Here is a 15,239-nt window from a genome sequence, read left to right as displayed (position 1 = left end):
GCACCCACAACAAGCAGCTCACAACTGCCTGTAACTTGAGCTTGTAGCCATATATTGCTTGTACAAATAAAGCCAGTCTGAGGGTCAGAGAATGGAGCTTGCCACTAGCTAAGCATAGAGGTCTGGAGGTCTCTACAGACAGACAGGAAGTGATATAGCTGGGCAGAAACAGAATATAATCAGGAAAAAAACAGGAATTTGCACTCTTGTCTGATGAGAAGCTAAGGATTCAAGGTGTGGCGGTGGCTTGCTCCTTCTCTGATCTCTCAGCATTTTCCTCTATATCTGACTCTGGGTTTTTATTATTTAGACCAATTAAGAATTTTATTTACAAGTGCACATATCCACATACAACCAACCAACCACATATTTAAAAATAAAGTAAGTCTTTACACACACACACACACACACACACACACACACACACACACACACACACACACACACATACAGTTAGAAAGTCAGTGTCCACTCAGAGTTAAAAGTGCACCCATTCAAGGAGTATTAGTCCCTCCAAGGGCCCAAAGGTAACCATTCAATGAACTAACTATAACTAAAATTTCCACTGAGAACACAACACACGTGTCTATCAAAAATGCCAATTCAGTCAATGAATGTAGTGCTCTATGCATAGAAGATAAAGAACTGAAATTGACAGAAATCAGCTGTGTTCATATTAAAGCACACCTGTGCTCTCAGCTACTCAGAACACTGGGACTGGAAGGATGCTTGAGCCCATGAGCTCAAAGCCAGTCTGGGTAACATAGCAAAACCTATGTCAAGGTTAAAAAAAAAAAGGGAAGGAGGGATGGATGGAGGAAGGGATAGAAGGAGGGAGGATGGAGGAGCAAGGAGGGGAGGGGAAGGGAGGAGGAAATAAGTCATATGCTTTCAAAACAAAAGAATAGAACACTTTATAAAAATAAGACACAGGACTGAGGAGATGGCTCAGTGGTTACAGTGCCTGCCATTAAGTTCAACCTCTAGAACCCACATAAATAACATGTGGGTATGGAAGAAATCACTCCTATAATCCCAGCCTCAGAAAGCAGAAACAAAATCCAGAGGGCAACCTAGTGAAACTAGACAATCCCTAGTTTGACTGGGACTCTGCATCAGTGAATTAGGTGGAAGTAAAATTAAGCATGATTCCTGACATCACCTGCATACCTTCACAAAAACATACACCAACATATGTGTACTCACATACTTAACATACATGTGCTAACACACACATGAAAATGTAAAAAGAAAAATGTTTTAAAAGTTAAACATTTAGGAAAACTAATATTTTCAAATTAATGTGGGAAATAACTGAAAGTCTTCTGAGTGATAATGTTACAAACAAGGAAAAGATTCAGGTATAAGGAAAGATATTAAAGAAAACAAACCAGAAAATACACATAAAAGACAAGTATTTATATGAATAAAATTTAGTTGTTGTCTTCCACTAATGGATACCATTTGTTTTTAATGGTTAGAAGTAAAGCATACTTTATACTTATGAAAATAAAAGTATATGAAAAAGGCTAAAATGCCATAAAAATGGAAATTCTCAAACTGAGAAAAGGAGACTATCAAAATCTCTAAGAATAAATTAAAAGTTTCCTTTTTATGTGAAAAGTTTTAGGCAAAGACACATCAGATAAACACACACACAAAGTACAGTAGAGAGCCTGAGTCACAGGTATGCTCTGGGATAGCTGTTCACATCCTACCTGACAAAAAATTTAATGAACAAAGTGTTCTATGTAGTACTTTATGAACGTTTTCTTTAAAAAAAAAAAAAAAATACTGCAGTCTCAGAGAGCTGGCTCAGGTTAAGAGCACATAAGAACACTCAGAAGTTAAGAGCTCTTCCAGGGGTCCTGAGTTCAATTCCCAGCAACCACATAGTAGCTCACAACCATCTACAGTGGGATCTGATGCCCTCTTTGGCATAAAGTCAGAAATGCATACAGAGCACTCATACACATAAAATAAATCTTAAAAAAATAATTAGTCCCTGAAAAATATATTTAATGACAAACTGAATGATTTACTAAGTACGTTCAATATTCATTAAATAATGTCGATTTTTGATAGTATAATTCTGTGAACAATTTTCTGTTTGGTATAAACTATACACCAAACAAAGGAGAAATTAAAATAATCACAATACATTATTTCATACCAGGCACACACCTTCAATCCCAGGACTTGGGAGGCAGAGGTCAGCAGATCTCTGTGAGTTTGAGGCCAGCCTGATTTACAAAGTAAGTCCCAGGCCAGCCAGAGCTACATAGTGAGACCCTGTCTTAAACAAACAAACAAACAAACAAATAAAACTCTCAATACTTCCCCTTCAAACTTCATAGGTCTTACTTGATTTTAACATAAACCTAAATTTCTTTCTTTCTCTTTTCCTTTTAGACAAGGTTTCATGTAGTCATGCTGGCCTTGCCCTCCAAATGTAGATAAGGATAACCTCAAACTTCTGATCTTGCTTACTCCACCTCTCCAGTGCTGGGATTACAGGTGTGTACCACCATGTCCAACTTGCATAGGACTGACTGAGAACTGAATCAGGACTTCATGCAAGCTAAACAAGCATGACATCGACAGCATAAATTTCTTTTCTCTCTCTTCTCTCCCTCTCTCTCTCTCTCTCTCTCTCTCTCTCTCTCTCTCTCTCTCTCTCTCTCTCTCTCTCTCTCTCTCTCCAAGAAAATGGCACTCTGATTTTATCTCGGGTCCAAAGTCTAATTAATCTTGAAGCTTAATTAAATTTAAAATCATAAACAATCAGATTGAAATTTACTCCCTTACCCACAGATTACATTTTAAATCAGCATGACACAATGAAGAGTGCTGTGTTAATAACAGCAAAACATTTGACGAACTGAATCCACAGAACCATTATAACAATGCAGGCCCAAAACATGAGCCATGCAGGCAGGCTCCTGAGTTGGATTTGGCACAAATCTTACTGAGTGACCTAACATAACCCAAATTACTTTTCAAAGTGCCTAAGCTCCTCCTCTGTATATGGATGGGATAACTAACTCACAGGATTGTGGTGTGGATTAATGAACGATAATTTGTGCTATAAATTATTACTATAGTCAACTTTCTAATTATATTAACTTTTTTAATTATATTAACACTCCTATGTTAATGTGCTTACACATAGGAGTAAAGAAACATTCACCAGGCAACCACCATATATGGGCAATACACAAGTTCTGAAATAACTTCATAATATGAAAAAAGGAGTTTATAGTACCTTCTTTCTTGTCGCTCTGGCTAATTTCTGCATGAGGAAATACTTTTTGCAGAACTGCTAATATGTTGTTGAAGCTTCTTTCTAGCAACGGCCTTATAATGGGGGACAGCGCCTGCCCTGAAGACATCACAGCACGTTGAGAAGCAGGCACAATGTTCTGCATCGCATGGTAAAAGTCTTGGGCATTAAGCACTATGGAGGAAACATCCAGCTGCAGTTTATGACTGCTAGCATAGATCTGTGGGTAACGCCTCCGAAGGGCAATCAGGGCAGCTTCAGTACACAGGGCCTTGATGTCAGCTCCACAGTAGCCTAATGCACAAAAGGAGAAAAGTAACAAAGTTACATTAATTGTTCCAAGTACCATTATGGTTGTTAATGCATATATCTCTATATAAAATAATAACACAGTCAGCAAAATTAAAATTAACACTTTAAAATCACCTGACAAAAATGTTCACTTACTAATAAGTACTTAAGGCTGAAAATGTTTTTAAGTATTTTAAATTAACAAAAACACAAACTAATGATATTAATACAAGAAAGTCCTGTACTGTGTGTCAGAAACCACTGACTATAATGCACAGCTTTCTTCAGGGCAAGTTCCTAAACAACTACAGTTTCATTTCCATCTTTTATCACTATTCTTAATCATTACTTTAACCTAACACTCTGCCACTGAGTCTTCTTCGATTTTATTGAGACAGGATTTCACTAAATTACCCAGGTTGGCTTTAAACTTGTGAACCTCCTGCCCTGGACTTGCAAGTATCTGTGATTGAGGGAATGTGTCACTATTCCTGGCTTATTTTTTCTAATATAACTAACTCCTAAACACGTGAGTGGTACAAGGATGTGTGTTAGCAAATATTAAAAAACACATAATTTACTATCAAATCTGAGTATAATGCAACAGCAGTTAACATGAACCACCCAAAACATTGTAATTCACCCAACAACTCCAAAGGCATTAAAGGAATTATTGAGAAAAAAAAAATCTCTACAGGTTTCCCACATTGACTAACAAATATATACTTTTAAAAAAGCATGATCTACTAAAGGCTCATGTCACACAAAAAAAAAAAAAAAGAAAGAAAAAGAAAAGGTGGGCCTTCAGATTAGCTACAAACTGGTTTTTCCTATCAGCAATTAAATTTCACTTGGTCACATTTATCTGTAAAGCCAACAGGGGGAGCCATTTGAACAAGTTATAGAATATTGTGCCTAAACTCAAGGAATGCTATCAAGTTTATCTTTCTCTTTATACTTTATACTTCACATTGACCTTCTGCACCTTTAAATACCAAAATGATATTGGCAATTACAAAAAAAAAAGGCTCACAAATTAGAGTGGAAAATTTAATCTCTGAGAATGTGCTTCCAAAATTTAACAGATTAAGCATAAATATTATAACAACATTAATAATTTTTAAAGCATACAGTTGTTACACTATTCCAACAAAATGAATACAGAACACTTGCATAAAGTCAGAAAGGAAAATAAACACAAGTACGAGAATTTTGTAAAAAATAAACTACCATCGTCAGATAAGAACAATCACATTTCTGTTTTTCTAAGAGAAAATGTCTGCAGTTAGGAGCATGCAGGGTCCTCTACAACAGAGGCTCAAGTCAACAGGGAGCTCGGAGGCCATTGAAACAAAACAGCAACGGCAGGGTTATTTGATCATAAATTCTCCAAGAATCCCATAATAACATGCTAATTACCTACAATAGCAATATACTATTCATTCTTTCCTAATCTAGTCCACATAATTGAGTTAATTAGCAATAACAGACCCCATTTCCTAAAGTAAATTATCAGTGGGATTATCATAATTAATAAACCAGAAAAGATGGGAAATATTTAGTTTTGCTTGTGAGAAAGTGTTACAGGCTTGTATTTGTGGTTCTCAACTTAAAATGAACAATAAGTTGAACAATAAAATGAACCCAAAATGAACAATAAAATTGAAACATAAATACCAACTCCCCAGCCCCACAACAGTGAATTACAATCTCTGAGGGCTTCAAATTTTAAGTCTGTATTTTGGGAAATGTTTAGAAAATTAGTCTGATACACAAAAAAGTTGAGAACCACTCACTTATATATGCTTCACTAAATTCAAATACTGAATTAGGTGCATCAGAAGAATCACGGTTAAAATTGCTGTTTTGGATAAATAGAGGCCTCTTAGATAGGGCTTGTCCTGTTGTAATTCAAAGCACACACTTGTTCTCTCAAGAGTATTCTGGTTTAGAAAACAGAAGATACTGGAATTATACTACAGCCATTTAAGAGTTCAAAGTTGATATGTAAAAAACAAGCATCCCTTTTCATAACCCAGACTTCACAACTGCTAAGCTATGCTGTACTGAACACCAACACACAGAAGCAAAGGAAAACAATTCTTTCTATTACTATTAAGTTACAATTTTCCTGAATACTGAAACAAAAGTCAAAAGAAATATTTTGGGGGCAGAGGGATGTAATTTCAAGACAGGGTTTCTCTGTGTAACAGCCCTGGCTGCCTTGAACTCACAAAGGTGTGCCTGCCTTTGCTTTCCAAATGCTGAGCTCAAAAGTGTGTACAACTACTGCCTGGTTCAAACAAAATGAAGGCTCACAATACAGATAGTTCATAGACATGATTTCTTGGTTTTAAGCCTCTCATTGAAAATAAATAGAAAAACAGTTACTCTTTATACTAATTGTAATTCCTATTACTTGTGCAAACATTCTTGGAAGCAGCTTTTTTATTTATTTTTTTAAGTTTCTTTACTACTTAAGAAACACTCCTGATATGCATGCAAAAACCTCCAAGTTATTTCAAGGTAAAAGTTACCAAATCCATAGCCTATAAAAGGCCAACTATCCTTGCAGATATTCATTAAGACTGCAAAACCTTCTGTTAGGCATAAATTTCACTGAACTGAAACCATACATATTTAAACACATGAAGTAATATTCAAAATAAATTTAAAATTCATTATTGTTCTATTTACTTGAAGACCTGCATTTGACTATTTTTAATATGAACTGGGTTCTTAAATAAAATAAATGCCATAACTGAACACATAGTCATTTAATTACAAGGGATTTTTATGTCACTCTCCAGGAAACTAATGGCATATACGCAGATTTACATACTATACTGCCACCCCATGGAAAGGGGAAAGGCAAGAGAAGTTTTCAGTCCAGTAAGAATTACATCATAAATATTTTTAAAGACAAAAGACAAGCTAAAATAAATCACTTGGAAAAGGGAAGAAACTGATTGACCTTGGGAAACTAATATTTAGGACGAATGATTAAACTGCAGTGTGTAACATCTCAGATGGAAGGTAGGGTAATAAATAGCAAGTGATTTTTAGAATAGCTATCTTTTAGGGAATGTCTAACTTTCTGAAGACTTCTGTATCCTTCAGTTAAGGATCATTCTGTGACAGATTCACAGAAAAATCTACAAAGGTTTCCCAGTCTAATCTGAACTCTTAATACCATAATATGATAAATAAATGGGGATAAATCTCTCAAAAAGGGAAAGACTGGTTTTGTTTTGTTTTTTAACCAAGTACCACCCTCTCCCATAAAGCAGCACAAGGCTTTGCAAAGATCAAGCCAAATTTACATGAAATGGGTTTGGCGCATGCTCTCTTATACCAGGCAAAGCTTAAACTGGAGTAGTGCTGGAGAGATTTACGTTTTCTCCTCACCAGAAGATGTCGAGGTCTTTGTGGTTCAAAAGCTGAGGGATGCTGCTTCGGAGATGGAAGTCCCTGTGGATGAAGAGGATAATTCGGATGTAGCTAACTGAATGGACTAATGTTCTATTTATTTAAGTTTTAATTATTTATTTGATAGTGGATCACAATGATATCTTTTTAACTAAGTTGTTCTTTTTGGTTTTGGTAACTTTAAAGTTTTCCCAAGTAGATGTTATTAGTAGGTTTATTTGAGGGATTTTTTTCACAATGCTCAAAATGTTCATGGGTATATAGTTTTTTTCTTGTTTATTTGTTTTTTATATTTTCAAAACATGAACCAGGTTTGGTTCATGCACTCTTGCCAGAAAGGAGGAAGGGAAATTTCCATGTCTACTGATCTCTTATTTCAGACCTAATTAGAAAGAAAGCCGTGAGTTCCATCTCCTGTGATTATCAATGCTCTCATCTCATCCTTTTAGGACAGCAATGCTTATTTACTCTGTGGGTGGGGTTTTCTACTGTGATAAATTTAAACTAAATTGAAAAGTTTTATGTTTGAGGCAATACTGGCAAATAGTAACTAAGTATTTTCTTTGATGACTCCTCCCAGTCAACTTGTTTCTAGATCACAGGAATAAACAGCCCATTCGTCCTATCCATAAAGCATAGGAGATTGCAGTCCTGTCATCTACACGGACCTTTTTTCTCTTATGTTTATTTTTGCTAGTAAAATTTCTGAGAAAGGGATCATTTCTAAAAGGAGACCCTGTAACACTATCAGCATTCAATGAAAGCCATGTTACTACTAAGCTTTGTTCATCAAACAGCTGATATGATGAAAACTAAACTAAGACATGTCCAAACTTTAGGTGAAACATTTCTGTAACTTTTAAACATGAATGCAGAGCCATCTGTCACACAATTAAAGACGAACTGTACTCATTCACATTTGAAGATGAGGGGAATAGGTGCTGAGCAGAGCAGACAATGACAGCAGAGAATTCAGCTAGGTGCACTCACCAACACATTTTTCTGCCAGTTCTCCTAAAAAAGCATCCGACAGTTTTGGGTTCCAGTCCCTGGTGTGGATCTGTAAGATGTGTTTTCTGGCCTAAGAAGAAGAGTAGAATGGCATAAGACAGCGCTGACTTCTCATGTATTAGCTGCAACAAATTCTGAATGTAACCCCATACCAAGTTGTTATTTGTTTTAAAAGAAACTTAAACACGTTGGCATCCACACCAACCCATGAGTTATAAAACCTAAGATTTTTGTCTCTGTTTCACACGTTGAGACAGTCAATGTTCTAAGAAGTAAAGGAACGTCAGTAGTGGCATAAAATAAGTAAATCACTAATGTGTGGCTAGAATTTCAAACTAAATTTTAACTTTTCTACCATACCAGTTTTTAAATTTTATTTTTTATTATTATTAGGGGGTAGGTAGGGGTGTGCATACACATGTCACATCACAGAAAAACTTTTTAGAGTCAATTCTCTCCTTTGAACTAAGCATATTCCCTCTGTACTGGTAGGGCCAAAACCCTGTGCTTGGCCTGTTGTTAGATGTCACAAACTGATACTTCTTTATATCAAAGCAGAAGTGCCCACTTTGGCCCTATCACCTACAATTAAGTCCAACTCTAGGCACTGACACAGTCCTGGCAGCTGCACCTGGAGAAAGAAAGTGAGACTATATCCATCCCAATACCATCCCAAGCCTTAGGGAACATCATAGAAGAGGCAGAAGGGTTGGAGAGATGGCTCAGGAGTTAAGAGCACTTGCTTTTCTTCTAGAGGACCTGGGTTCAATTCCCAGCACCCACATAGTGGCTCACAACTGTCAATAATCTCAGTTCCAAGAGATATAACTTCTATATTCACACAGACATTCACACACATACACAGGTAAATAAAATAGCAAGAAAAAAAAAAAGGAATAAGGGGAAGAAAGAATATAAGGGTGAGAAGGATAAGTGCTGTGAAATGCTATTTGCTGACATAATAAAGCTATTACATTCACAGCAGCTATCATTACCTGTACAAGATCTGCAAAAGATCAAGCCAGTCAAAATTGCAGCATGGATGAAAGAGTGTTGCACAAAGCTCCACCCCTAGGTGAGGAGCAAGTGGCAGCTGATGAGAGAGGGACAATAACTTTTCCTTGGGGGTATGGCCACTTGTAGGTTGCCCTCAAACCCATTTATTTTGTGTATATGAGCAGATATTTTTTATTTATTTAATTTATTTTTTTTCTGGTTTTTTTTTCGAGACAGGGTTTCTCTATGTAGCTTTGGGAGTCTATCCTGGCACTCGCTCTGTAGACCAGGCTGGCCTTGAACTCACAGAGATCCGTCTGCCTCTGCCTCCCAGTGCTGGGATTAAGGCGTGCGCCACCAATGCCCAGCAAGATACTTTTTTAAAGGGGACAAGGGGCTTAAGAGAACATGAAATTGGGAAGATGGGTTCCCAGGGAGGGAGACTCTATGACAATTTGAAGGCAGAAAATGGGTGGGTATGATCAAACATATTGAATAAAAAGTATTAAATTATCAAAGAATAAATTAAAAATATTTTTAAAGAAAGTTACCGGGGCTATATATGCTATCCTAACAAAGGTAAACCTGGTACCATTTTAAAGCTTTTAAACTAGTTTGTGGCTAGGCAGTGGTGGCGCACACCTTTAATCCCAGCACTGGGAGGCAGAGACTGTCAGATCTCTGTGAGTTTGAGGCCAGCAAGGTCTACATAGACTTCTACGACAGTCAGGGTTGCAAAGGGAAAACCAGTCTCAAAAAAAAAAAAAAAAAAAAAAAAAATGGTTTGTAGATCCATATCTAAGTCAATGACAGGCAGTTATGCAGACAGATGTCAAACTGAGGTATCAAACTATTCTACAAAGGGTATCCTTTGCTTTTCTATAATCCTAATTATCAAGGCTTCTGTATCTAAGTACACAAATCAGGCAATTCACATACAATATACATTCATACACAGTATCTCCTCTGAAATATAAGTTGTCACAGAAATTGAGAAACAAATCAAATCAAGACTAACAATAAAAATTTCAAATACAATTAGGGAGGAAAGAACTTTATAACATACCAAATAACAATTTCTATAATAAATGATAATATATTATTCTGTCTTAAGGGAACATTCTTCAAAGACTGTATTTTTTTTTCTTTTTGGTTTTTCAAGATAGGGTTTCTCTGTATAGCTTTGAAGGCTGTCCTAGAACTAGGCCTCAAATTCACAGAGATCCCCCTGCTTCTACCTCTCTTGTGCTGGGATTAAAGGAGTGTGCCACTGTCGCTCAGAAATACTACATCTTTAAATATTATAAATATAATAAACATTTACTACTTTTAATTAGCTAGAATTCATATGTTAACTATAAAGATTTAGGCACAAGATATTTATGAACATATTTTTAGGGAAGGGAGGCAGGAAAGATGGCTCAGCAGTTAAGAACACTCATTGCTCTTCCAGAGGACCTAGATTCAATTACCAGCACCCAACATGGCATGTAACTCCAGTCCAGGGGGATCCAGTAACCTCTTCAAGCCTCCATGGGCACTAGGCATGCACTCAGCAAATTTACATACATGAGGCAAAATACTCATACTAGTAAAATAAGAATAAATAAATATTTTTTAAAGTTTATGGGACCAACTAGAGACACATAATAAGTATATATGATAATTGTTTCACTAGAAGGAGGGGCAGCAAATAAGCATCTACAGAAACCCAACCAGGAACTTTCCTTTCTCTAAAGTTCTTGACATTCTGGTAAGTACTAAAAGAGCAAAAATGAACTGTTTAAAAATTTCACATAGTTTGCTGTTGTTGTTCCAGTTGTTAAAATACCACATGGCCCAGGTTGGCCTAAAACTTAGAATTCTCATGCCTTAGTTCCCTAAGGTGCTACAATTATAGTCAAGCATTAATAAGGAATGTAAAAACAGGATTTTTTTTAAGTATTAACTAAGATATCCCATAAGCAAAAAATTAACAATGAAAATATAGCCTTCAACATATATGCTTTGTAACTGAGTTACAAGCTTACTATACATGTATTTGTATGTATATATTTTATGTGTTTGTGTGTATACCAACAAAAGCAACAACAAAAACACCCTTACCCTTTGATCAGGCAGGTTGAAAAGGAATTCTCTGTCAAAACGACCAGGTCTCCTGAGAGCAGGATCTATAGAGTCAAGTCTGTTTGTAGCACCAATAACAACAATTTCACCTCTATTATCTAATCCATCCATAAGAGCAAGGAGGGTTGACACTATAGAGCTGTTGAAAAAAAAGTACATGTAAAACTTAATGAAAGAAAAAAGTAAACATTGATGCTAATAATAACTAAAGATTAAATATTAATACAGTAATTGTACCACAAATACTTATTAATACTATACAGAAAAATCAATATTGAAGGTGCACAGAAAATGCAATAGACATCTAACCACAGGAACCAAAAAGCTGAGGATGAAAAAACAGAGAAAAAAAAGATAATACTGAAATGAAAATCTGAGCAGGGTGTTCAACTCCATGACAAAGTCCAGGAGTTAGGAACCAGACTGGCCAACATATCAATATTATCTCAGAATAAAAAAGAAAGGAATTAAGATAAAAGTAAAAATTTTTAAAAGCAAGTCAAAGAAAGGATATGTAAATAGGTAGGGTTTTAGTTGGGGGGGTGGTAGGGGAAAAGGGGAGGGAGAGGGAACTGGGATTGACATGTAAAACAATCTTGTTTCTAATTCAAATAAAAAATGGAAAAAAAAAAAAAAGCAAGTCGAGGAACACTTACTTAACATACACAAAGCCCTGGGTTCAATGTCCAGAATTACAAAATATGATGGCAATATGGATCAGTGAGTAAAGTTATTTGCCAATAGTCCTTAAGATCTGAGTTTGATCCCCAGGACTCACAAGATGAGAGAACTGTGGTGATATAGTATTTATGATTTAATAAAGATTGCCTGAAGGATCAAAATGCAAAGCCAGCCTTACTAGTTAGCTATAGAAGCTGAGCAGTGATAGCACACACACCTTTAATCACAGGATTCAAGAGACACAGGCAGATGAATTTCTGTGAGTCCAAGGCCACCCAGGGCTACACAAGATTGAAATCAGTCTAAAAGAGAAAGGGCTCACACAAAAGAGATCTCAGCACTTGGAACCCCACACCTTTAAGTCAGCTCTAGAAGGTATATAAGACAAGAGCAGATATTCAGAATGGGGAATTTTGGTCTCCAGCCTCATTGAGGGCAGGATTGCTTCAGCCTGGATAGAGGTAAGACCTACTGGCTTGGCTGCTTTGCTTCTCTGATCATCAGCTTGAAGCTTGAACCCCAGTATCTTTCTCTGGGTCTTTTTATTTTTCATGTTACAGAGAACTGACTACTGAAAAGTTGCACACCTTCCCTAGCATGCCATATCATGCACACATGTGCACCCACAAAATAAATTAATGTAATAAGATTATCTGAAGTTTAAATAAAACTTTCCTGCCTCAAGGATGTAATCAAAAATGTGAAATGAAAACTGGGCAGTGGTGGCACATGCCTTTAATCCCAGCACAAGGGAGGCAGAGCCAGGTGGATCTCTATGAGTTTGAGAGAAGCCTAATCTACAAGAGCGAGTTCCAGGACAGGCTCCAAAGCTACACAGAGAAACCCTGTCATGAAAAACAAAAAAAGAATGTGAAATGAGGTACTGGAGGGATGGCTCAGTAGTTCCCAGCACCCACGTGGCAGTTCCCAACTGCCTGTAACTCCAGTTCCAGGGGATCTAACACCCTTACAGATACATACATGCAGGCAAAATACCAATGCACATAAAATGCGAATAACAAAATTATTTTAAAAGAGAACAAGAAACTATTTGAAAATTATATATTTAATGAAAGAATAAAGTCAAAAATATGTAACTATAATAAATGATCAATGCAAATAGTGAAATCTAAATATAGGCAAAGGATTTAAAAGGCAATTCTCCAAAGATGGCATGCAAAGGGCATATCATTAAGCTAAGCATATGAAAAATCAAACCAAATTAGGTACCACTTTAAACCCACTATAACTACTATAATTACATAAAAGGGTGTTGGTGAGGTCTTAGGGAAATCATAATGCTCACACACTGCTGGATAGTAATATAAAATGGTGTAGTTTTGGAAACAAATATAGCAGATTTTCCACTCTTTAGGAGTAACTAGATGACCTAGAAACATCCACAAAGAAAAATTTGTGGATGGATATACAGATCAATATTATTCACAAAAGCCTAAGAGTCAGAGCAAGTGAATACCACAAACAAGTGGATAAAGTATGAAACATACAGACTGGACTGTGTCAACACATGGAGCAAATCAGGCTGCTACCAGGAGGCTGCACTCAGGAGGCTGAGGCAAGAGGATCACCAGTTTGAGGGCACCTTGGTTACACAGAGTTTCACAGGCAAAACAGATCTACAAAGTTAAAAACTCTGTCCCCAATGACATCCCTCCAAGAAAATGATAAACTGATAACATGGATAAATCTTGAAAATACTGCTAACTGAAAAAAATATAGGCAGGAGGACCACATATCACAGAATCACATTTACAAAATATCTAGACAAGGCAAACTTACAGAAACAAGAAGTATAGAGTGGTTTCCTAGTGCTGGGTATCTAATAAAAAGGCTGAGAGCAATGCCCAAAGAACACAAGTTCTGGGATTATATTATAAAACTGTGTGGTAGCAACGGAACTCTGAAAAGCCAATGAATTATATAATTTAAATGAGTGAACTGCACAGAGAGATGGCACAGCAGTTAAGAGCAATTACTGCTCTTGCAAAAGCTCTGGGTTCAATTCCCAGTATCCACAAGGCAGCTTAATATCAATTGTAACCACAATTCCAGAACACTGAGCACATAGATGGTACATATAAATACATGCAAGCAAACACTCATACACATAAAGTAAATAAATCTTATATAGACAAGTAAAGAAAGCCAGATGTGATGGTACATGCCTATGATACCAGCAATCAGTCGGGAGATGGACACAAACAAATTCAAGTTCCAGGCCAGCCTGGGCTACAGTTATCTAAAAAACAATAGAGGGCTGGCAAAAGAAGAAAGAAGAAGAAAGAAGAAGAAAGAAGAAAGAAGAAGAAAGAAGAAGAAAGAAGAAAGAAGAAGAAAAGAAGAAGAAGAAGAAGAAGAAGAAGAAGAAGAAGAAGAAGAAGAAGAAGAAGAAGAAGAAGAAGAAGAAGAAGAAGAAGAAAGGCCCTTGCCTGGTGTTGGTGGTACACACCTTTAATCCCAGTTCTTGGGAGGTAGAGGCAGGTGGATCTCTGTGAGTTCCAGGGCAGGCTCCAAAACAATACAGAGAAACCCTGTCTCAAAAAACCAAAAAAAAAAAAAAAAAAAAAAGGGGAGGGGGGCCTAGATCTGATCCTCCAAATTGGGGAGGGTTACAATAGTTTATTTTTAGTAGAGAAACTATGGGGCTATCTGTTTGTTATGTCTGAAAATGTATGGTATCCACAGTTCCCTTATTTCTAGCAACAATGTTTTTCTTAGTTTGCCAACTGTTTTCACTCTTAATTCTTTTTACTACTGAAACACTTCTGGAATATGCAACCCATGTCAAAAAATAATTTTCCCTCCCAAACACACTATTCTGGCTGTCTAAAATCCAGTTGCAGAGAAGGAGGACTGAAGAGCAAAGGGGTCCATACCAGGCTGGTGAAACCCACAGAAACGGCTGAACTGATCAAGGGAGAGCTCTTGTTTCCCAGACTGATAGCTAGGAAACCAGCATGAGACTGATCCAGACCCCCCTGAATGTGGGTGTCAGTAAGGAGACCTCAGAAATCTATGGGGCCCCTTGTAGTAGACCAGTACTTATCCCTAGCATTGGAATGGACTTTGGGAGCCCATCCGACATGAAGGGATACTCCCTGAGCCTCGGCACAAGGGGGTGGGCCTAGGTCCTATCCCAAAGATTACAACAGACTATGAAGACCCCTATGGAAGGCCTCACCCTCCATGGGGAGCAGAAAGGGTATGGGATAGATAGGGTGTTAGTTAGTAAGGACAGGGGCAGAGGAGAGGGAGAGGGAGAGGGACCTGGGATTGACATGTAAAATAATCTTCTTTCTAATTAAAATAAAAAAAATTAAAAATGTGATTTTTTTTTTAGGAAGTATCTGTGATTTGTTTTCTAATTGGATGACTGAAAATTTATGATACAGGCATTTTA

General features: G+C 36.9%; 1 protein-coding gene across 3 annotated transcripts in view; it reads right to left on the bottom strand.

Moving 5' to 3' along the window:
* The window catches only part of Atad2b (ATPase family AAA domain containing 2B), a 126,834-nt gene that overhangs the window by 58,185 nt on the left and 53,410 nt on the right, over nucleotides 1-15,239 (bottom strand). For all 3 annotated transcript variants that reach the window (XM_027424598.1, XM_027424596.2, XM_027424597.2), the window contains exons 14-16: nucleotides 11,117-11,276; nucleotides 7,994-8,084; nucleotides 3,266-3,577 (exon numbers count right to left, since the gene is read on the bottom strand). In XM_027424598.1, coding sequence (XP_027280399.1) covers nucleotides 3,266-3,577; nucleotides 7,994-8,084; nucleotides 11,117-11,276 — 563 coding nt within the window. The remainder of the gene's footprint in view (nucleotides 1-3,265; nucleotides 3,578-7,993; nucleotides 8,085-11,116; nucleotides 11,277-15,239) is intronic.

Source organism: Cricetulus griseus, chromosome 7 (genome assembly GCF_003668045.3).
Source record: "Cricetulus griseus strain 17A/GY chromosome 7, alternate assembly CriGri-PICRH-1.0, whole genome shotgun sequence".
NCBI lineage: Eukaryota > Metazoa > Chordata > Mammalia > Rodentia > Cricetidae > Cricetulus > Cricetulus griseus.
The sequence above is the reverse complement of the archived record's forward strand: the minus strand, read 5'-3'. Positions and strand labels throughout refer to the sequence as shown.